Source organism: Rana temporaria, chromosome 2 (assembly GCF_905171775.1).
Source record: "Rana temporaria chromosome 2, aRanTem1.1, whole genome shotgun sequence".
In the NCBI taxonomy this organism is placed as follows: domain Eukaryota; kingdom Metazoa; phylum Chordata; class Amphibia; order Anura; family Ranidae; genus Rana; species Rana temporaria.
In genome coordinates this window covers 512794848-512819620 of record NC_053490.1, presented here as the reverse complement: position 1 = coordinate 512819620, position 24773 = coordinate 512794848, and the positions used below count along the sequence as shown (strand labels likewise).

The following is a 24773-nucleotide window of genomic DNA, read 5'->3' as shown; positions in this document are numbered from 1 at the left end:
GAAACAAGGGAAGACAAAATATAGGACTACCACAGGGCACACCTACCCTTAAAGATGAACTACAAAAATTAATCTTCTTGATAAAATATGCTTGCTTACTATGAGTTAAGTCCAACAAGGTGTATGCCACCTCATGGACTTATCTATTTTCTTTACAACTGACAGTTTTACTACGCACCAGGAGTACAGTTATCACTATACTCCCCTCGCTCTAATAAGAGATGCACTGTCTTTGTCAGAATCTTGATCACCTGCTGGGGGGCACTGTGCTTTTCAGAGTGGAAGATTTTTGTTTTGGTGTCCACCAGTGGGTGTCTCCCAGAAAACAAAATCTGGCAGCAGCAAAACACTGGAACATGAGGCACTAACAGGGCAGGAACTAAATACACTCCCAGCAGTCAGCATCAGGTGGAAACTGATTACTGGCATCTGCTGGCTGCTGGGAAGTTATTTAGGTCCTCCCCTATTAGTGCCTCATGCTCCAGTGTTTTGCTGCTGCCTGATTCTGTTTGCGATTGATCCTGATCATGCTCCTGCACATACCTTGTACCCTGCTGCAGTGTACCTGCTTCCCTCTAGTTTCTGATCCCACTTTTGGTTCCCCATCCCATGTACTCCCTGCACCTCCGGTTTCCCCCTGCTTTTTTGTGTTCCCCATTTTGTAAATATTGTATATAGTTATTTGTTAACTAGGCTTAGGTATTCTGTGTGCTGGTGTTTGGATGGATTTTGTTTCACTGTAAATAAATCTCACTTAAAGCATACACAGTATGGTTCCAGTCTCCTGAGTATAGCAATGCAGATCTGGCAATCTCTGCTGATTCCTGACAGTCTTCTCACACACAGCAGTTCTGCCCATCCCTCTCCTCTGCTATTCATTCACTGAATGCTTTGTATTTTGTGAATGGGTATACAGAAAACAAAGTACTCTGTGATTAAGCAGGATGAAGGGAAAAGGCAGGAACATGTGACTGCAACTACAGAAACTGAGACCAAAAGATCCAGAATTAGAGCACTGGAAGTATAGCGAAAACTGCTCCCAGTGCTCAGTAAAAATGTAAACGGTAAAACTAAAGAGATAAGTTCATGAAGTGACATGCACCTTGTTGGACCTAAAGCATAGCAATTATAGTAATAAAACTGGAGTTCAGCTTTAATTTGTCCATTGCTATATATGCTTCAACATGGAGGCTCTCAGACTAGAGTTAGGACCTTACTTTACAGTGGAGCCTTGATGAGGCAAAATGGCTTCCACATATATTTGAAGATGCTGTGCAACTAAAACCTCTGGGCCAAATCCTCAGCCAGGCGGCGTAACTTAACTTTTTCCATTTAAGTTACACCGCCGCAAATTTCCCAAGTTAGTGCCCGATCCACAAAGCACTTACCTGGGAATTTGCAGCGGTGTAACTTAAATTCCGCCGGCGCAAGGCGTTCCTCTTCTCCAGGGGGCGATTACCATTTAAATGAGGCGCGCTCCCGCGCCGGCCGTTCTGCGCATGCTCGTGACGTCATTTTCCCAACGTGCATAGCGCGAAATTACGTTACGTCGGGCTTTGTGGATTGCGACGGGACAATAAAGTTGCGTCGGGTAAAAAAAAAGATACGGCGCCAAAAAAAAAATTTGAAATTTAAAAAAAATCGTGTCGCGAGCAAGAAAGAGTTTACACCTTGTAAAAGCAGCCCTAATTTTGCGTTTGCAAAATATAACTTACGGAGAAAAAACGAAGCTGAAAAGCTTCGTGGATCTCCGTAAGTCCTAATTTGCATACCCGACGCAGCATTTCGACGCAAAATGCCCCCAGCGGCGGATGCGGTACTGCATCCTAAGATCCGACAGTGTAATTCAATTACACATGTCAGATCTTCGTCCTAACTATGGGAAACTGATTCTGTGGATCAGTTCCATAGTTAGGACCAGGGATACGACGGAGTAACAGCAATTACTCCGTCGTATCTCTTTTGAGGATTTGGCCCTCTGTTTTCAACACAAACTGTTAGCATTGCAGCATGTTAGACATTGATCATAAAATCATAACTATAAAATTCTGGTTAAAGCCCCAACCAGAACTATTATTAGTGCCATCACTAGCAGGGCAGAAATGGTGGACAGCAAAATATTGGACCTGCCATGGGTCCTCTATCCTGTCCAAGACACCAAGACTCCGAGGAGTGTGAAGAGTGGACAGTGGAGTCTCTCAGGCTAGTGGAGTGCTTTTGATGAGATAGCCACCTGCATGAACCTGGTGAGGACCAGCTGGAAGTCGAGGAGCCCACAATTCCTGCGATCTCCCATCATCGGATCGGGTGGATTTACATGCCTACTTGACCCCATCTAACAGGGGGTCCTACGTGTCTGGTAAGAGCATATACTTACCTTTCCCTTGGTGTGATCCTGAGGAATTCCTCCTTTTCAATCAACCCTAATCTGAATCGGTGGTGGACTTTTCTTTCATCTTTTCATTATTTGGATGTTTTTTTTTAATTGGACAATTTTTTCACCCATTTGATGTTTGAACTCAAATGTATTGTCCGAGCATATGTTATTAGTCGTATCATTTAGAAGGACTACTTGCAATTTTTTCCACATTTTTTATTTATTATTCAATATATACATTTAAAAACCTTATTTTTTTAGGTATTTATTCACGCATTATATACGCACATTGGTCAGGTTGTGCCGTTTTTTCCTAGCGCAACCCTTTTTTCCTTTTGTTTTTTATTCTGTTACATTTATATCACGTGTTTTTTACATGTTGCAGCTTGAGTTATTAATTTAATAATATTTTTCACTTATAGCACTTATCAATTTACTATTTCAATCATTTCCTTAGCGCAATATATTTACCCTTTGCTGATGACAAGATGATGGGGCCAATTAAACAACTTGAACCACTTCCATTTTAAACCAGGGATACTAAGACAGATGGCTGGGCCCTGGCATTTAGGGTAAGGGTGCTCAAGCAATAGCAGATATAAGGCAGGAGCAACCTTTGGTTCCTTTCTCTCAGAAGCCTCTTATGCCCTATACACACGATTGGAAATTCCGACAGCAAAAGTCCGATGTGAGCTTTTGAATGGAAATTCCGACCATGTGTATGCTGTCGGAATTTCCGCCCAAAAAAGATTGAGAGCTGGTTCTCAAATTTTCAGATGCAAATTCCTATTGGAAAATCCTATTGTCTGTAGCAATTCCGACACGCAAAATTCCGAAGCATGCTCGGAATTAATTCGATGTATGCTCGGAAGCATTGAACTTAATTTTCCAGGCTTTGTCGTAGTGTTGTACGTCACCACATTCTTGACGGACGGAAAGTTCGATCGCGTGTACGTGGCATTAGAAATCTCTTTTAAAATCGGAGCCACCAGAAATGAAACTTGATTCGGTTTCAGATTTGGCCATCTGAATCCATCAAATTTGGTCCAAATGTAATGTCTTCTAAAATTTGGGATCAACTCTACTTCTAAACATTCATCCAGGGTCCTTTGGTCTGGGACCTCATGCAAGCACCCAAAGCTCAGCATAGGGCCCAACCAGCTTGTGCCTCCTGATGCATAGATCTAACTGCCCAACCTCCTTTGTTCTGAATCGATTAACCAACCTCATTGGTTACCTAACAAAACGATGACTTCTGTCATTCCACAGAAAACTGTGGAGCAAGCGATGAGTTGTCTAGCAACCTATCCCTGTATCCCGCAGTAACCAGATCCTTTTTGGCTTTGTCTTGTCAAAATTTCTCACTACAAAAACATTTCTCACTACAAAAACATCAGCTCATCAGCAAAGTGCCTCTGAAAATTCTTCTAGCCATATAGAACGGTTTCATTGGAGGACTCAGAGATATAAAACATGATTTATCTCGATAAGGGTTTAACAGCTTACTCTACAAGCTTTCCAAATAAGTATCTCCCGTCTGTCTTTCAGCCCGAAGATTAAGGTATTTCACAGCCTCTCCACTTCAAAGAGTCTTTGTAGTGTTAAGTAAAAACAGCTTGCCATGAAGTACAGTCAGTTTAGTTAAACTTTGTTAAATATTTAATATGAAAGATGTATGACCTCGCTCAGATATCAGTCTGAGCTCCTCTGTATCCATGAAGGAATACATCTGCTAGTTTAATACAAGAAAGCCTTGTTATTTGAGAGAATGCAGATTTTCCCCTTCATATTTGCACAAGGACGAACAATAAAAAAAAAGATAATAGTACTGTGCATATTAAATGGCAGAGGGAGCACAAGGCTTCTAAATATGTAATGTGGAGTATTGCACAGAGCAGAGATTATAGGATACATTAATCTATACAGACCTGTACATTGAGGTGCAGAAATCAAATAATATCTATATTGGCACTAACTGTACTGCTTGTAGCACCTTATGTGAATTTAGTTCTCCTGTTATCAGTGTAGCTGCTTGTGATCGCTCTGGAGGTGCCCCCCCCCCCCATTTTCTAGATGGTTCTGGAAAGTAGTGGCAAATCTACAGTATGAACACTTATGTGGTCACAGACAATTCCTGGGGGAGGGTGCCCAGATGATGGCTGGGAGTGAGCATAAATAGCCTGGAGCAGAGGGTCTCTTTGTCCAGGAGGAGGAGATCCCAGCCTGAAGGGCTGCTGCCCCTCTGGGCAGTCCAAACTGTGCTTCTTCATTTTCCTCATTGAGGTCCCGGCTGTGTTTGCTTGGGGATTCTACTGAACTCTGCTGGAGCTGAGGGACTTATTTTGGTCTGAAGAATTCACAGGAAATATGTCTGGCAGATATTGGAAGGGGCATTCAACTATGCAAAGAAATTAGTGAGTACAGACCGATGTGTGAGATCCTAGTTATTGTGTGCCTCTGCTATTTATTCCTAAACATGTGCTTAAAAGTGGATATGTTTTATGGTGTCCCTGTGTAGCTTTGCCCATTATTTGTTGCTGCAAGGACAGTGCTCAGAATACTTAGGAAGAAGATAGATGTCCTCAAGTTACTACTAAACTAAAAGTTTGGGGTGGTCCCACCAAATGGCTATATGTTGTTTATGTTGGGAACTGCTGGCCCTACTAATACAACTACATAAGTAGAGTATAGAGTGAGGAATGGGTTAAGGAAGTAGGTGTGGCGCTGTTCTGTTATAGGTGAATATGTCCTTATATGTAGCACCCTGATGTTTAGGCAGGGTTGCTGTTAAATTTATTTGCCAAGTGATAGTTGCCTTGGCCAATTGTTAGGAGGTCAATTAATTTCGCCCCAACTCTGGAACTGCTGCACTTCTCTCTTCTGTCGCTAGGTGGCCTGGTATCTGGTGATATTCGAAAAAACAAGAGCATTGCAAGGATAGATTAGGAATAATAGGGTGTCTCAGCCAATGGGCAGGGATTTCCTGGGTCCCTTGGCCTTCTGGGAGAACCTATTTGGGTGGAGTCAGGTGTTCGAAATTTGGTGCCACCTGGACGGCTGTATGGGTGGATGTGTGTTGTACTGCCCCAGGCTGCTAGGCTGGAGCCTGAGGCCTATCCTGGGGGCAACTGGTTGCTAGGCTGTCTGAGGGGCCTATCCAGAAGCAAGAGAGCAGCGTAGAGTTGGGACTGCGGCTTGCAGTCCAACCAGAAGTGATGGTTCTGCCAGCCAGAGAACCTGACGTGGTCGGAGGTAGAGGGGAAGCTGATGCCACTGAGGGACCAGCCACCTTGTTACCAGAGACCACTGAGTAGCTGAAGCAAGTACCAGAGCAGTGTTCTCACCAACCGGGGACGGTGAAGAATTGGAAAACTTCTGCAGGTGCCAAGCCAGGTACCCAGCCAGTGGAGGGGACACTTGCAGAGCAGTATTGTGTGTCAAGCCAGTGACTGAGCAGGCCAGAGGGGTGATGCTTGAGGATTATCTGTGAGTGCCAAGCTAGGGACCCAGCAGGGATGCAGGGCTCACACTTAAGGAAGGTACTCAGTGAGAAGATTGGAAGAGCTCAGGGGATCCAGTGATAGTGGATCAGCAAGTCTAGTGAGCTCAGTTGAGTGAAGATCTACAAGAGGAGATTGTAGAGGAAGTAAAGGAGTTTATTACAACTTGTGTTAGAAACTGTTACAAGACTGTTGCCATAGGAGACAGCGATCCTACTCGTGCCTTAACCCTCTCACCTACAGTTCTGTTGAAGAGACACTAAATCTCTTTGCATTCAAGAAGTGTCTGACGCCCAATGAATCTATCTAGCATTGCACCCACCATGCTTCGTAACCCACTCTGCATAGAAGGATTTCAGCTGTCCTTAACCCTGGAGGTCACTTAGGCCTCAGGGGCCCGGGAATTGGCTACATATGTGTCAAGTGCTCTAAGTCCACAACTAAAATTAAAGTGGTCGTAAACCCTTACAGACCACTTTCACCTACAGGTAAGCCTAGATTAAGGCTTACCTGTAGGTGCTGGAAATATCTCCTAAACCTACACGGTTAAGGAGATACAGTGGAACCAAGGTTTAAGAGTAACTTGGTTTGAGAGTGTTTTGATTTGCGAGCACCTTTTTTTTCTAATTCTGACTCAGTTAGCGAGTGTTGCCGAAAATAGGCCGGCAGTACCTCATTTGGCCTGAGGTACGGGGGCGCATGAGCCGTGAAAAGCCGAACATTGGCCTGCAGTTCCTCATTTGGCCTGAGGTACAGGGGCGCAGGAAACAAGCCAAAGTGTCCTCGGGCCTTTTCGGACATTTTCGGTGCTCTCTGGCGCCCCCAACCTTTGGCCGCATTCGGTATTGCATCCCATTGAAGTCAATGCAGAACAAATTATTTTCGTTTCCATTGACTTCAATGGGAAAACTCGCTTTCATATACGAGCACTTTGGATTACGAGCATACTCCTGGAACGGATTATGCTCGTAATCCGAGGTTCAACTGTATTTACAATTCCCCGTACGGCGATGTCTAACGCGCATGCCGGTGTATTCGGCGCATGCGCACTGTAGAAAGGGCACGCTGTGTCGTTTCAAGCTGAGGTCATGCCGTGACTGTAAATGCCACGGAGAGACGTCACGTGACTCTGGACAGATACAGAGCCGGAGGTCGCGGCCCCAGAAGGAAGAGGGGTGAAGAATAGACGCTTCCAGCCAGCGAGGAATTGGGGGACATTGCAAGCTTCAGTTTCAGGTAAGTGACACATAATGGGCTACTACTGTATGGCCCCCCCTTCCAACCACTAATGTGAACGGGCCCTAGGAGAATCTATTAAGGCCATTAAGATTGAATAGGACAGGTTAGGGTGACCACGTGTCCCGGATTGCCCGGGGACAGTCCCGCATTTTGCAGATCTGTCCCGGGCACCTTCATTCCAGGACAATACAGTGTCCCGGAATGAAACTGACACAGCCACCCCCCAAGTCAAACTAATGCCTCCAAAAAAGGTCGCCACATCACCGCTTTACTCACTGACAGTACTTGTCCTGGCCGTGAATGCCTAAAGGAGCACAGTCCCCGCCCCCTGCTTGTGATTGGAGAAATCATAAATCCCGCCTCTTGTGTCCAATCACTGTGCTGTGATTCGTTACACCACAAGCTGATTTTTGGGAAGGGGGTGTCCCTGAATAGTAGTTTGGAAAGGTGGCCATCCTAGGACAGGTTAAGGTTAATATAACACCCTCTTCAAAACACACTGAAACCCCTATAACCTCAGGAACAAAAGCAGTGTCTAGGTTCCCCAATGCTTTATCTTCTGCAAAATAACAGGTACTCTTTTATTATAGAATTCCTGTTATCACTTTATGCAAAAATATGCAGAACCGCATAGGAATGTGTAATCTTTGTGACAATGGCACCCTGTGACAAAGGTAAAGAGATGTTTTTTATACTCTTATTTGTCATTTTTTTTCTTTTGAATACCGCCAGCATTAATGCCTGGCATTCCCCTTCTGCTGGCGGCTTGCTGGGATAGACAGGAAGGGTGACCTTGCAGCGCTGGCTCTCCTCATTATGCAGGATCAATTAATGGCTACCAGAGGGAGCTGCTGTGCTGGAATGCTCCAGGCTTCAGCCATGCACAGTGCAGAGCTAAAAAACATGAAAAGATCCCAACCGAAAAGGAATATACTTTACAGAAAACGACAGAAAAGAACAGTAAAGGACTTATTAAAAACTGGACTGAATTGTCACAGCAACCAGGTTACCCCACTTATTCTTCAAATATTGTTTGGAAAACGGAAGAAAAATTCTGATTGGTTGGCATGAGCACCAGGCTGAAGCACTCTTATTGGACAGTGGAATGGCAGTTGGCGGGGCTTAGCCACAAAGTCAGGGAAAGTCAAGCCTGACTGATAAAGCGTCATTCAGAGATGGAAGAGAAGACGCTTTTCTGAATATTCTTGTGGTGCCTGCTCTTGGGGAAGGAAGGCCCTCTTTAACCACTTAAAACCGTCCACTGCATATATACTGTGGCAGGGCGATGGTATTGTGCAAAATCGCGTACCTGTATGTGATTTGTGCAATAGATACTGTGGGCGGCACGCGCCACCTGAGGCACGCACACACATGCCCATATGACAGAGGGGGAGCCAATCAGCGGGTCAGGTGGACACGATGTCCGACACCCACAATCGTTCCCCAGAGAGGCAGAACTGTGAACAAGGCAGATCGCCGTTCTGACGGGGGAGAACACAGAGATCTTCTGTTCCTGCTAAGCAGGATCACAGATTTCTGTGTTCACCCAGTCAGTCCATCCCCCACACACTTAGCAAACACCCCCTAGGGACACCCTTAACCGTAGGATCGCCCCTGGTGTCAACCCCTTTCCTGCCAGTATCATTAGTACAGCATACCCCCCAACTTTTCCTCATTTCGAGGGACTGTCCCTGATTTGGAGCAATGTCCCTCATTCTCCTCATTTGTCCCTCATTCTGGTCTTATCTATAGTTGTATATAAAATGCACTTTTTATCTATCAAAAAGTGTTTTCCAGCGCTAAACCTTTCATCTGATTTCTAAATTGCTGCATATGTAAATTCCAAAAGCCAATATAAAGAAATAGTAGTGGTAAAAAAAAGCACTTGTGGGTTTAACCAATCCTATTTTTGTGTACAATTCTCCTTTAAGGGGGCGTGGCAAGGGGTGTGTCCTATGCCTGCATACTTTTGCTGAAAGGTGTCCCTCATTCCCATCTCAGAAAGTTGGGAGGTGTGAGTACAGTGACAGTGCATAGATGGAGCTGACAATCATAGGAAATCACTGTATACAGCAAACTATGTCACATTTGTCCAAGATGTTTTTTTTTTTTTATAAATAGACCCCAGTGCCAAAATCCTCCAACAGAACCTGACTTGCATGTGCAGATTCTGTACACTGACTTACACAGGAGGTGCTAAAAGACAGCTTATGCAAACAGCCACCCAAGACTTCCCAGTTCTTGGAAATCTACAGTAGCTTGAGCCTGATGTATAGACATCTGTATAAGATTCTTTTAACCACTTGCCGACCAGCCTCCGCAGTTTTACAGCGGCAACATGGCTCGGTTGAACGAAACAATGGTATGTTACGTCGCTTCGCCCTGTGGCCACTAGGGGTGCCCGCTGCTCGCCCCCCTAGCCGATGCGAGTGCCGGTGGGTGTGATGACCGCTGGGCACCCGCGATCGCTCATGACACAGCGTGAACCGAGATCTGTTTGTGTAGACACACAGATCCTGGTTCTCTCAGGGGAGAAATTACTGATCAACTGTTCACTTTCGTAAATAACCCTGATTGTGTTTTTTTTTTTTTTTTAATTGTCGCTGTTCTTTTGTTTATAGCGCAAAAAATAAAAAAACAGCAGAGGTGATCAAATACCACCAAAAGAAAGCTCTATTTGTGGGGAAAAAAAGGATGCAAATTGTGTTTGGGTACAACGTCGCACAACCGCGTAATTGTCAGTTAAAGCGACGGAGTGCCAAATTTTAAAAAGTGCTCTGGTCAGGAAGGGGGTAAAATCTTTCGGGGCTGAAGCCAGGGGCGTCGTTAGGCCCGGGCTTGGGGGGCTGGAGCCCTGAATGGGACCCCGAAAAGCCCCGAGTCTATTTAATGATGCTTTGTATTTGTTGGCCCTGAGCGCCGGGGCCCGGGATTGATCTGATCGCGGCTGTGGCCGAGTGAGGCCGAGTGCGGCCGAATGTAGCTGGGGCCGAGTGCGGCTGGGGCCGAGTGTGGCCGAGTTTGGCTGAGTTTGGCTGGGGCCAAGTGTGGCCGAGTGCGGCTGGGGCCGAGTGTGGCTGAGTTCGGCCGAGTGCGGCTGGGGCCGAGTGTGGCCGAGTGCGGCTGGGGCTGAGTGCCATAGGTCCCGCCTTCTGGAGCCTGCAGCGCCAATGCCAGGAGGACCATGGGATGTGTGACGTGCATTCATCATAGCCTGCAGAGTCTCCAGAAGGCGGGAATTTCAAATGCAGCCGCCGAACAATATCCCTGCTCAGGCGGGTGGCTCTCCTCCCTCTCCTCCTCGGCATGGCAGATCCTCGCCTCCTCCTCGGCATGGCAGCTCCTCGCCTCCTCCTCGGCATGGCAGCTCCTCTCCTCCTCCACGGCATGGCAGCTCCTCTCCTCCTTCTCGGCATGGCAGCTCCTCTCCTCCTCGGCAGCTCCTCTCCTCTCTGACAGTGACGAGTGACTAAATGTGTGAACGCACACCACGGCTGAGCTCAGGTAAGTCAGTGTGTGTATCTATGCCATTGTCAGTAGGTCAGTGTGTGTTAAGGTCATGCAGGTCAGTGGTCAGTGTACGTAGGTCAGGTAGGTCAGTGCAGGTAGGTCAGTGGAGGTAGGTCAGTGCAGGTAGGTCAGTGGTCAGCATTGATGGGCACTGGTAAGTCACACAACCCCACCGCCCAGCCCCAAAAAAACGCTACGCTACGCCACATACAACACCACTAACCCCCCCCCCAGTTCTGGCCTTGGACTTCGGGCTTAAGCCCCTGGTCTTTTTGCCACCTAGCAACGCCCCTGGCTGAAGCGGTTAGATTTCATAGATTTAAAGAATTAATTGCATTTTATTACAGGCTCATGCATATTAATTTAAAATATGAGAGGCAGGCAATAAAGTAAATGGATGCCTCAATTGAAAGGGAATTGATAGAGAAGGGATGGGTTGTGGAAAGGGATAAGCAAAAGGGAAAGGAAAGGGAATAGAAACAAGCAAAGAAGATGTTTATATCACACCAACCAATCACATTTCAACTCTCACTATTCACAGGCGGGATATAAGATAAAGACAGACATCTGATTGGTTGTTGTCGGCAAGAGATATTCAGTCTTGTAATTTGACCAATAATATCCCTCATTTATGAAACAAGATTTTGGAATAGCAAGTAATAAATGGTTGCAGCTCTTACTTTTAACGGTGAGATACATGGACTTGCTGACGTCAGCTCCAACGTCGTTGCTGACCTTGCAGAGGTAGTATCCGCTATCTTCCTCCAGAATGTGTTTTATCAATAAGGAGCCATTACCTAGAAGCTGTATTCTTCCGTTCAATGCGATTGGCTGAAACTGGGGAACTCCGGCACCTGCGGGAGAAGAGAGAAGCGTATCAGACACCTTACCTTCCGACAGATCCAACTTCTTGTAATACAAGCCTACTTTATTTCGTTCTACAGGGAAAGGGTCCGCACAGTCTTAAAAGACTTCCAATTAAGCTCTCAACAAATTAAGCTGCCCTGCAAATGTAGCAATTCGATGATTGAGACAAACGATTTAAAATGAGTAGCTTTTATTTATGTAAAACCTTTATCCTAACAGGAAAAATAAAACCCTTGTTGTAACTGCTTATAAAGTGTTAGCTGGAGTATGGGTTTCATTTGTTAGTGTGTTTAAATCTGCTAGTACATAGAACACTCCCCTCCCCCCAGACTGACAATGCTGCTGCCCAGATGTGCCCCCTGTTCTCCTTCATCCAGAGGTCTAGATCACCAGGTGAAAACAGAGGGGAAAAGCCTAAAGCAGGGGTCCTCAAACTACGGTCCGCGGGCCACATGCGGCCCGCGGAGGACATTTATCCAGCCCACCCCACCCAGGGCCGGATTCCTAACATGCCAGGCAGGTTGTAACACAGCGGTCCCGCTGTGTCACGGAGCTCACAGTGTTAACAGTTCGGGCGCCCTCCTCCTGACCTAGACTAGCTTGTGTGATAGAGTCAGTGTTCTGTCTATCACACAAGCTGGTCTAGGAGGAGGAGGGCAGGACTTTTATCACAGCGTGCCCGAACTGTTAACTACACTGTGCGCTCTGTGACACAGCGGGACCGTGACACAGCAGCAGCAGTTTGGCACAGGCTGTGAGGGGCTTTCAATGATGATGGTGAGGGGGGGGGGGCTTGCAATGAGGGGCTTGTAATGATGATGGTGAGGGGGGGCTTGCAATGAGGGGCTTGTAATGATGATGGTGAGGGGGGGCTTGCAATGAGAGGCTTGTAATGACGATGTTGGGGGGGGGGGGGGCCTTGCAATGAATATGATCGGCTTGCAATTAATGATTGTGAGGGGGGAGGGCTTTAAATGATGATGGTGAGGGGCTTGCAATGAAGATGGTGAGGGGGGACTTGCAATGAGGGGCTTGCAATGATGATGGTGAAGAGGGGGGCTTGTAATGATGGTGAGGGGCTTGCAATATTGGTGAGGGGGGGGGGCTTGCAATGATGGTGAGGGGCTTGCAATGATGGTGAGGGGGGCTTGCAATGATGGTGAGGGGAGGGGCTTAAAATGATGGTGAGGAGGAGCTTGCAATGATGGCCTGAAACGATGGTGAGGGGGGCTTGAAATTATAGTGTGGGGGGGTTGCAATGATGGCTTGAATTTATGACGGTGAGGGGTGGGCTTGCAATGATGGCTTGAAATGGCGGTGATGGGGGGCTTGCAATGAGGGGCTTGTAATGATGATGGTGAGGGGGGGCTTGCAATGAGAGGCTTGTAATGATGATGTTGGGGGGGGGGGGGGCTTGCAATGAATATGATCGGCTTGCAATTAATGATTGTGAGGGGGGGGGCTTTCAATGATGATGGTGAGGGGGGACTTGCAATGATTGTGAGGGGCTTGCAATGAAGATGGTGAGGGGGGACTTGCAATGAGGGGCTTGCAATGATGATGGTGAAGGGGGGGGGGCTTGTAAATCTATATTTAGATTTAAAAAAAAATTGTTAAAAAAAGTGTAGTTCATTCATGATATAGCAAGGACACATAAGACCAGGCAGGTTTGGACAGATTTCCCTTAAAGTGACACTAAAGCTTTGATTTAAAAAAAAATAAACATATCATACTTACCTCCACTGTGCAGTTCGTTTTGCACAAAGTGGCCCTGATTGTCCTCTTTTGGGGTCCCACGGCGGCTATCGCGGCTCCTCCCCGCAAGAGCTAACCCCCTCTGGGAAGCTCTCTCCCGAGGGGGTTACCTTGTGGGCGCGCTCCCGTGCCACACAATCGGCATCCATAGCCGCCAAATGTATGACTCGGCCCCGCCCCCTGGCGGCCGCATCATTGGATTTGATTGACAGCAGCGGGAGCCAATGGCTGCGCTGCTATCAATCTAGAGCCGATCAGACATGGTGAGAACGACGCGGGATCGTGCCCTCGGAAATTCGAGGCTCAGATAAGTAAAAACGGGGGGTCGGGGGATGGTGACTGCAAGGTGTTTTTCACCTTAATGCATAGGATGCATTAAGGTGAAAAAAAACATGAAGGTTTACAACCCCTTTAATAAATTAAATCATAATTTAAAAACGTAATTTTGTATTTTGTGTAATATTAAATAATATTGTTTGAGTGAGACAAATATGCAAAAAATTCAGGAAGGGGGCAAATACTTTTTCACAGAACTGTATAACACACCCCTTCCCTTCAGACTAATGCTGCTGACCAAATGTGCCCCCTGTGCTCCTTCATCCATAGTGGGGGCACTCTAATGCAGGAAGTGTGTTACTGGTCAGATCACCAGATGATGAATGCAGCCACCACATCGAATAACTGGTAAGCTGCAATATATAACATTTTCTTTTGGATGTAATACTGCTTTAATATGTGCACCATGCACTTTCCATTTAAATAAGCTTTGTTGTCAGTCAGTATGATGTAGTGGAGGGGGCGGGTGCAGACAATTCTTTCCAGGGTGTCAGACATTGGGCTGCACATTAGCTGTTTTACCGCATCAGCTGAAGGAGGTTAAACTTCTTAATAATAATATTTAGTGAATTTACACACTCGTCACCACTGGAAAGAATGTCTTCTTTAAAAAAAAAAATTGAAACCGTAGTCGATGTTTTGTGGCCTTTTCACCTCGACGTTTCTGTTTTCTCCGTTTGAGCAGTTAATATGGTAATGAGAGAGTGTGTGCTTGTTTGGTGATTAAGCTTTTCGCTCGATTTCCCGAGGGAATGAATAAATTGCAATGTAACAGTAGAAACAACTCACACGGTCTCATGACCGAGACATGCAGCCGCAGACATCTAGAGCCATCGTTCTTTTTTTTTGAACATCCTCCTAGTTCCCGTCCTTTCATTTCACTAGGATAATGGTTAAGTGTACTTGTCACCTATATCCAGAGCAGCCAGACATGTTGTCAGCCAATATTAAGCGTATGGATGCTTTAAGAATTAGTAACGTCCCCGAAAAACATTTCACCCTGCCAGTTCAAGGAGCAATAGGGCTGTCAATGGGATTAAAATAATGATTTGAGCTTCCCACTGGACAAAAATAATGCGTGGGTCTGCCCAAGGGGCTTAAAATAATGATTGGGACTGTCAATGGGCCAGATTCAGGTAGATCAGCGGATCTTTAGATCCGCGTGATCTATCTGATTTAAGATACCCTGCCGCAAGTTTGAGAGGCAAGTGGGTAATTCACAAACCAATTACCTCCAAACTTGCGGCGGCGTCTCGCAAATCCCCCGGCGGAATTAAAATTCCGCGGCTAGGGGGAGTGTACTATTTAAATCAGGCGCGTTCCCGCGCCGATTTAAATGAGCATGCGTCGTCTGCGAAATTTCCCGGCGTGCATTGCTCCCACTGACGTCACTAGGACGTCAGTGGTTTCGACGTGAGCGTAACTTGCGACGCGCGGGTTTCTGAATCAGCGTACGCAAACGAACGCCCCCGCGCCATTTTCAAATTGAAAATAAGATCCGACGGTGTAACACAGTTACACCTGGCGGATCTAATGCCTAGTACACACGATAGGATTTATCCGCGGATACGGTCCTCCGGACCGTTTCCGCGGATAAATCCTCTGGGGATTTTGATCCGATGGAGTGTACACACCATCGGATCAAAATCCGCGCCGAATTCCCATCGCGATGACGTGTCGCGCCGTCGCCGCGATGATGACGCGGCGACGTGCGCGACGCTGTCATATAAGAAATTCCACGCATGCGTCGAATCATTACGACGCATGCGAGGGATGGGTTCAGACAGATCGATCCGGTGAGTCTGTACAGACCACCGGATCGATCCGCTGGAGCCGATTCCAGCGGATAGATTTCTTAGCATGCTAAGAAATTTTTATCTGCTGGAAATCGGTCGGTCCGAAATATATCCACGGATAAATATCCGCTGGATCGTACACACCAGCGGATCTATCCGCTGAAACCGATCCGCGGATCAATTTCAGCGGATCGATCCTCTCGTGTGTACGGGGCCTTAGCCATATCTATGCGTAACTGATTCTATGAATCAGGCGCATAGATAAGACCAGTGTAAGTCAGAGATACGATGGTGTATCAGGAGATACACCGTCGTATCTCTTTGTGAATTTGGCCCAATGAGTCTAAAACAAAGGGTAGGGATGTCAGAGGGACTAAAACAATAGACGGGACTGTTTGCGGCACTAAAACAATGGGTGGGGCTATCCACCAGACTAAAACCATAAAGAAACTATCCTAATGACTTAAAAGTTTGGGGCTGTCCACAAGACTAAAACGCTGAGGCTGTCTACATGACCTAAACAATGGGTTGGGCTGTCCACTAGAGTAAAACCATGATGGAACTGTTCAAGTGACAAACAATGGGTGCGGCTGTCCACAGGACTAAAACCACAATATGATTTGAATTTCCAAATACCTTACTGGTGACCCCACAATAGGGAAGTTTAATTAGACATGTGGTCACTCAATAAAATTAGAAAAGAGAGGTTTAACCTTAAACTGCATAGAGGGTTCTTTACTGTAAGCATGGCAAGGATGTGTAATTCCCTTCCACGGGCGGCGGTTTCCGCGGGGGGCAGCAATAGTTTAAAAAAACAATTAGATAAACATCTGAACGACCGCAAGATACAGGGATATACAAAGTAATACTGACATATAATCACACACATGGGTTGGACTTGATGGACTTGTGTCGTGTAGGCAGGTTGAGTTTAATGCTGCCCCAGCAAATAGGGCTAGAGTTAATATTTTTTCCTGAGTCTTTTTTGGTGGGGTTTCTTGGGTCCGTCCCACTGGTCCTGTATCATTATCAAAGGGACAGGGGTCTGATCCAGGAGGGTGCATAATACAAGACAATTCTGTTGTCAGAGTCCACCTGTCCAGCCCGCTGCCAATTCTGGAGCACATGACCTAAACAATAGGGGGGGGTTGTCCACAGAACTAAGACAATGATAGGGCTGTCCAATTGACTTAAACATAGGGTGAGGCTGTCCACAAGACTGAAACCATAATGTGGCTGTGCAATTGGATTAAACAAGGGGCTAAAATAATTATTGGGAATGTCCATGAGACTAAAAGAAAGGGTAGGGATGTCAGAGGAACTAAAACAATAGATGGGACCGTTTGCGGATATAAAACAATGGGTGTGGCTATCCACCGGACTAAAACCATAAAGCGACTATCCACAAGACTTAAACAAAGGATGTGGCTGTCCACAGGACTAAGGGGGCTGGGGCTGTCCATGTGACCTAAACAGTGGATAGGGCTGTCCACCGGGCTAAAACTATGATGGGGCTGTCCACAGGACTTAAACATAAGGAGCGCCTGATCACAGGACTAAAACCATGGAGCGGTTTATGTGGCCAAAACAAGTGGTGAGAATGTCCAGAGGGCTAAAATCATGAAACAAGATAAGCTCCTACAGGAGAGTGAGTCTCTGGTTAATCCCCACACACACTAGTCAGGTGCTAGCCCAGCTCGCATGCTGTGTAATGTGAAGAAATAATTCCAAACGGCTGCACTTCCAAAAATCCTTTTATTGAAGCTTCATATGACAAGTGGCTGGATGGAGCAGGGGACAAATAGGTAGACGCTGAAACTTGAAAACACGTCTACCTCTTTGTCCCCTGCTCCATCTGTCAACCACTTGACATATGAAGCTTCAATAAAAGGATTTTTAGAAGTGCACAGGGCTAAAATCATGATGGTACTGTCCATGTGACTAAAATAATGGGGGGCTGTCTACAGGGCTAAAACCATGATGGGGTTGACGATGTGACCTAAACAGGGGATAGGGCTGTCCATAAGGCTAAAACTCTAGGGCTCTCCACATGACATAAAAATAGGGTGGGGCTGTCCACAGGACTAAAACATAGGGAGGGGCTGTGGGTGAGGATGTCTAGGGGGCTAAAACCATGATGGTACTGTCCATGTGACTTAAATAATTGTGGGATGGGGGGATATCCACGGGATTAGGAAAATGGGTCAGAGTGCCAGGACTACAGTGAAGCTGTCCAGTGGACTAAAACCTAAAACAATGGGTGGGGCTGGGCATAGGAACAAAACAATGGGTGGGGCTGGGCACAGGAACAAAACAATGGGTGGGGCTGTTTTAACAGGCTGTCTATATGAATAAAAATATAGGCGGGACTGCCCAGGATACATAAGTAAGGGGGAGAAATGTGTTTTGACAACAACATAAACAAATGGACTACAAGGGCATAGCAACTGTTTATATCCAATGATGGATGGGGTGGCTGCACCATACGCCAATTTTCCCATCCAGATGCAATGCATATTCCTCAGATTTCAGAACAGATGCAAGGTACTAGACCCCTGCTGGATTCAACCTTGTTCATGCTGGGAAAGACATAGGACAGGTTAGGTATGAGACAAGGCATGATGTGGATATTACCTTTTGAGTACTTCCACACAATGGTAGGTACAGGATATCCCTCTGCAGAGCAATTCAGTATCACAGCTTTTCGAAAAATGCCATCTTGGTCGGTGGGTTGCACCACAAATCGAGGAGGAACTGTAAAAAGATTGGATAATTGATGATTATTTTATTAAACGTCCAATACTGTACTTCATCAATATAATACCAATAAATGCCAGTCCTTTGCGAAGTACATAGACTATTCACCTCAGTCCCTGCCCCTGAGGAGCTTATACTGCAATCTTATGTCCCTAACAATGTCATAATACACACAGGAGTTTAGGAACAGGGGTTGAAGCAGTTTCATCTGCGATCGGGTTTCTGCTCTTATGGGGCAGAGGCCAGTTCCAGCTCTTGTCCCAAGAGCACACCAGTGGAGCTTAGCATGCATTCCCCAATACCAATAAATTCCATAGTCCTTTACAAAGTACACAGACTATTAACACTAGTCCCCGCCCCTGAGGAGCTTATAATGCAATCTAATGTCCCTAATAGTTTCATATATATATATATATATATATATATATATATATATATATATATATATATATATATATATATATACACACACGCAGGAGCTTAAGAACAGGGTATGACACAGTTGTATCTATTTATGGGGTTCAGGACACCAATAGAGTTTAGCAAAATAGATCAACAGAGTCAATCAAGCAAGTTACTAAATAGATGTAGGGTACTATGATGCTTTCCAAAGCCGCCATCATATGACTATCATGTGATCCAACGCTATATGATCATGTGCAGCTCTGCAGTTGAGAAAAAAAAAAAAACACTTCACTAGCACATTCTGCAGAATTGTACATGGGTGTCCGCTCCATTGGGTAAGGGGGGACAATTGACCCCCCTGTAAAATCGAGAAGGTGTTGAAGAGTTTTGCGGCCACGGGCTGTCTGAGTGGTCCTGGGTTGGATGTCACACAGGCACAGCGAGCAGAGTGAAGCCGCCCCCCCTCCTGTGTTTATGTGTACACAGGGGGAGGGAACCTGCTGTGCCTGTGCTGCGCTGATGGCTGATCTGAGGTACTGAATGGGATGGGGGAGGGGGGGTTTGTGCTGAATGGGGGGTCCATCTATGCTGAAGGGGGGGTCTGTACTGAACTGGGGAATGTGCTGAAGGGGGGTCTGTGCTTAAAGGGGGTCCATCTGTGCTGAAGGGGGGTCTGTGCTGAATGGAGAGGTCTGTGCTGAAGGGGGGTCCATCTGTGCTGAATGGAGGGGTCTGTGCTGAAGGTGGGGTCCATCTGTGCTGAAGGGGGTTCTGTACATTCTCTAGGCTATATTTAATGGGCATGGAGTGAAGCTGAATTATCTCAAGAGCTATTTCACACTGCCAGCTGGCCGCGTTATCGGTAAAGTGGCGCTTTACCATTGTTTTAGCTGCGCTATTCGGTGCTTTTAACCCCCGCTAGCGTTTGAAGAAAGGGTTAAATGCGACTGTGTATCGCCGCTGCCGAAGCGCCCCTCTCTGAAAAAATTTCAGCGGACGCCCATGGAAATGTATGTACGATTTAAACCCATTCAAGAAAAAGAAGATAGCAGGTAGCATCACTAGTGGAAACCGAACCCTGGAACGAAGTTCTGCATCAAGCATGCAATCTGCTTAGGAAGATGTAGTTTTAAAGGATTAGTTCACCTTTACCAAAAAACTGCCTATACATAAGGGACGTCTTTATATGAAAGCAAGCTATGCAGCTCTAACCAAAATTGAATAATGCATTTTCTATAGGTGTAGATAATTTTTGTTCCTCCTGAAGCCTGACCTGAAAACTCCTAGGACACTGTTAAGCAAAGCCCAGTTATTGCTCAGAGTCGGAGCATTCACTCCTGTGATGGTGAAGGTGAACAATATTAGCTGGGCCTTGCTTAGCAACATCCTAGCAACGTCCTGGCAGTTTTCAGGTCAGGCTTCGTGAGAAACATAATTATTCAACTTTAGTTGCACAGTATTTTTTTTTTTTTTTATCTAGATGCCCCTTATCTGCATAAGCAGTTTTTTGGTAAGGTGAACTAACCCTTTAAAGCGGAGTTCCGGCCACAATTTCACTTTTTAAATATAAATACCCCTGTAATACACAAGCTTAATGTATTCTAGTAAAGTTAGTCTGTAAACTAAGGTCCGTTTTGTTAGGTTGTTACAGCATTTAGACACTTTATAAAATATAAATTGACTGGGGCCATCTTAAGTGTGGGCATCATGAAGCCAGACTGTATGACTTCCTGGATTTCAGCCTTGCAGATCTCGCACATGCTCAGTGCTGCACAAGCAGTGTAATAGGTTTCAGATCAGGTTTCAGCACCTGTGCTGTCCACGTCACATGATTCTTCGAGACTGGGGAGTGCACAGACTCCTGGAAAGTTAAACCCACTACATTCCCAGGAGTCTGTGCGGTGTAGGTTAGGAAGCTTAAGCACCTAGGTGCAGGAAGAGGGAAGATTAACTATTCTGCCTAGCAACAACACTTTGAAGGCATCTAAAAAAAAAAAAAAATTCTTAAAGGACTAATGACATTTTTTTTAAACTGCTGATGTAATGTTATATTTATGGGTGGAACTCCACTTTAAGAGAAGAACCTTGTGGACAGCCTTCCCAGAAGAGTTGAAGCTGTTTTAGCTGCAAAGGGTGGACCAACTCAATATTGAACCCTACGGACGTTAAAGTTCATGTGCGTGTAAAGACAGGTGTCCCAATACTTTCGGTAATATAGTGTATGTTTATGCCAAGATGTACACAAGTCCTCTGCACACGGGGACAACTATCTGCAGTGCTTTCCTCCCAACATTTTAGTGCACCTAAGGAGGGACAGGTACAGCATCCTGCCCCGCTGCAGACATCATGTCAATGTCCATGGCAGGCTGTGCCTGGACAGGACTGAATGCTGTACCATCGTTTAGGGCACTCTGCATTCAAAGACAAAGACCAGGGTGTGCTAAAATGCCAGGAGGAACCCTTTAACTACTACTCAGAAAGACGGCTACAGCTCAGTCCTATTTTGCCAGGAGGGCGTCCATGGATGTCCTCCTGTTCTTGAGCGGCCTGCGTGCCCTCTGCAGGGCACGCGTGGCGCACTCTGTGATCAGCGAGTCAATGAGACTGCCGACCCTTACCACGTGATCAGCTGTCAGTCAATGACAGTTGATCATGTCATGTAAGTAGAGATGGTAATCGGCTATTTTTTCTCCTCACACTGATAGCGTCGGGAGAAAAAAAATAGCCGATCAACAGCGGCTGTCAGAGGGAAATCGATCCCGATGAAGGAGAGCAGCCGCCTGCTCATCTGTGCCACCTGCCAGTGAATAACAGTGCTGCCTACCAGTGACCACCAGCGCCACCTATCAGTGCCCACATTGCCACTCATCGGTGCCCACAGAGCCACCTATCAGTGCTGGCCGTCAGTGTCAACTGCCAGTGCTCATCGGTGTCACCTACCAGTGCCCATTAGTGTCACCTTCCAGTGCCCATGAATGCCACCAAATTAGTGCCATCAGTGCCCCCCATCAGTGGCCATCAGTGCCACCTTATCTGTCCCCACCAGTGCCGCCTTATCTGTGCCTATCAGTGTCCACCAATGCAGCCTATCAGTGCTCACCAGTGGCGCCTCATCAGCTCATATCAATGAAGGAGAAAAATTACCGGTTTGCAAACAAACTATGAACCATTTATTTTTTCAAAATTTTCCATGTTTTTTTGTTTGTTTAGCAAGAAATAAAAACCCAACCAAAAGAAAGTTCTATTTCTGTGAAAAAAATTATAAAATGTTTATTTGGGTACAGCGTTGTATGACCGCGCCATTGTCATTCAAAGTGCATCAGCGCTGAAAGCTGAAAATTCGCCTGGGCAGGAGGGGGGTTTAAGTGCCCAGTAAGGAAGTGGTTAAAGGGGTAGTTCACCTTTACCAAAATGCTTCTTATGCTGATAAGGGGCAACTGTACAGAAAAACAAACTGCAGCTTTGAATAAAGTTAAATAATGCCCTTGCTATAGATGTAGGCCATTTATGTATCACCTGAAGCCCGATTGGGGTACTCTCTAGGTCTAGGACGTTGCTAAGTGAGGCCTAGTCATTCATAATCACCTCCATCATCACAGGAGGGAGCTTTTTCTCTAAATTAAACCCCCACACATGCTCTCTCTCTCTCCCCGTATGCACCAGCTCTTGACTCAGTGTTTTAGAGCTCACTCCTGTGATGGTGGAGGTGAGCAGGGATGACTAGGCCTCACTTAGCAACGTCCTGATAGTATTTCAGTCAGACTTCATACGGTATATAAATGGCCTACACCTGTAGAAAGGGCATTATTCAACTTTAGTCAGAGCTGCACAGTTTGTTTTTCTCTACAGATGCCCCTTATCTGCATAGGCAGTGTTTTGGTAAAGATGAACTAACCCTTTAAAGCTATGTGCTAGCCATTTCTCAGGCATAGCTGGCATTTTTTTTCTATAACAAAAAATAAATAAAAAATGTCAGCTAGACGTGAGGTGAATAATGCAGCTCCTCAATCTCCAGCCATCAGGGTGAGGCTGCTGCAATAGAAACATGCCATGGAAGGTTGGTGGTTCCTAGGCAACCACTCTCATTTCCATCATGGCTTCCGTTCCTCTGGGCTTAGCAGTGACCTCCACATACCTTCAGGAAGAAAACAGAGTCAAGACATATTACCATATATAAAGCTTTCCGCAGCTTGGGAGACGGAGAAAAGAGAAGTAATGGCTCCAGAAACAAGTCAATCTTTTTCTCTTTTGGATAATTTTATTATGAACAGACGTATACTGCAAAGATTTTTGCTACCATTCGCACCTTGGGATTGGTTTGTGAGACAGTGCTGCCGCTCAAAGCAACCAATCAGAGCACTTTATTGATTAGCTTAAAGCTGAACTCCGGGCACATGTGAAAAACATAAATAATGTGACATATTCATTAAAGGGTAAGTTCAATTTTACCAAAACTGCCTATGCAGGTAAGGGGTGCCTGTAGATAAACACAAAGGCCCAGATTCAGAAAGCACTTACGCCGACGTATCTGTTGATACGCCGCGTAAGTTCTAGGATGCGCCGTCGTATCTATGCGCCTAATTCACAGTACAAGATACGCCTGAATTTTTACTTCCTACGACCGACGTATCTTGGGTGCATATTCATGCTGGCCGCTAGGGTCGCTTCCATTGATTTACACGTCGAATATGTAAATGAGCAAGATACGCCGATTCACGAACGTACTTACGCCCGTCGCAGTAATCTACGCCGTTTACCTTAAGCGCACGTCCGGCGTAAGTTTACCCCTCATAAAGCAGGGGTAAGTCATGTTAAGGTATTGACGTCGGAAACGTCAGAACAGCCGTCGTATTTTACGTTTAAGTCGTACGTGAATGGGGCTGGGCGTAAGTTACGTTCACGTTGTACGCATTGAGCCGTCGTATCTTAGGGAGTACTTGCGACGTGATTCTGAGCATGCGTGCGCATGCGCCGTTCGTACGGCCATGCATTTACATGGGGTCACGATTCATTTTAATACAACACGCCCACTACCTGACTATTTTGAATTAGGCGGGCTTACGCCGGCCTATTTTTGTTACGCTGGCGTAAATATGGGAGCAAGTGCTTTGTGAATACTCAGCTTGCCTCTCAATGTTATGTCGGCGTAGCGCATATGAGATGCGCTACGCCGGCACAAAGATACGCCAATGTACCTGAATCTGGCCCAAACTGTGTAGCTTTCATTAACCGCTTGCCGACCATATAATAGATATACTGCAGCAAAGCAGCTTTACTGCACCAGATAACGTACCTAGTACATAATCTGGCACTTGTGGGTGGGGGGTAGGGTGACCACATTTCCAAACTACCATTCAGGGACACCCTCTCTTCCCAAAAATCAACTTGTGCTGTAACGAATCAGATTGGCCCGGGGGGGGGGGGGGGTGGCTGTGTCAGTTTCATTCTGGGACACTGTATTGTCCTGGAATGAATGTGCCCGGGACAGACTTGCAAAATGCAGGACTGTCCCGGGCAATCCGGGACACGTGGTCACCCTAGTGGGGGGCACGTGCCCGTGTCGCCCACTACCTGGCTCTGCTGTGATTTTACACAGCAGATGCTGATCCATTACTTTCTCACAGACAGGACAGCGCTCTGCCTTGTTTACAATGGCAGAGCCCTGTCCTGTGTGTGTTCTGGACAATCGGTGGGTGACGGCGGTAATCTATTGTAAACAAGGCAGAGCTCTGTCCTGTCAGCAGGGAAGTAATGGATTTACCTCAATGAAATCAATTACTTCCCCTAGTACAAGCACCATATACTGTACACAAACACTGGCTAGGCACACATTTAACCCCCATAATCATCCTAGACATTTAACCCCTTCTCAGCCAGTGTCATTAGCAGTGGTGGCTGGTGGGGGCGGTGGCAAACAAACAAACAATGCCCCCCCCCCCCCCAGAGATACCATTTGAAGGCCACAATTGAATGCTGTGCCAGCAGTGGAGGGACACCGTATTTGTCATATGTTCGCATTTGTCATCAAAGTATGCTGAAGGTCCAGTTCAGACAAAACCCCGCCCTGCAACAGCGAGGCACAATCTGACAACTACGGTGTCCCTCTGCTCTTTGTATTGCTTTAAATTGTGCCTGTGAAATGGTATCTCCCATAAAAAAAGCTTCCTACGATGAGCACATGAGCTATGGTGACATCACGCCAGTTAATCGGGAAATCAACTTGAGTGCCCT

The 24773-nt window shown here is 46.2% G+C and overlaps 1 protein-coding gene across 3 annotated transcripts in view; it reads right to left on the bottom strand.

Annotated features, from left to right (window-relative positions):
• The window catches only part of DSCAM (DS cell adhesion molecule), a 712133-nt gene that overhangs the window by 342855 nt on the left and 344505 nt on the right, over nt 1-24773 (bottom strand). For all 3 annotated transcript variants that reach the window (XM_040338983.1, XM_040338982.1, XM_040338984.1), the window contains exons 10-11: nt 18015-18134; nt 11307-11480 (exon numbers count right to left, since the gene is read on the bottom strand). In XM_040338983.1, coding sequence (XP_040194917.1) covers nt 11307-11480; nt 18015-18134 — 294 coding nt within the window. The remainder of the gene's footprint in view (nt 1-11306; nt 11481-18014; nt 18135-24773) is intronic.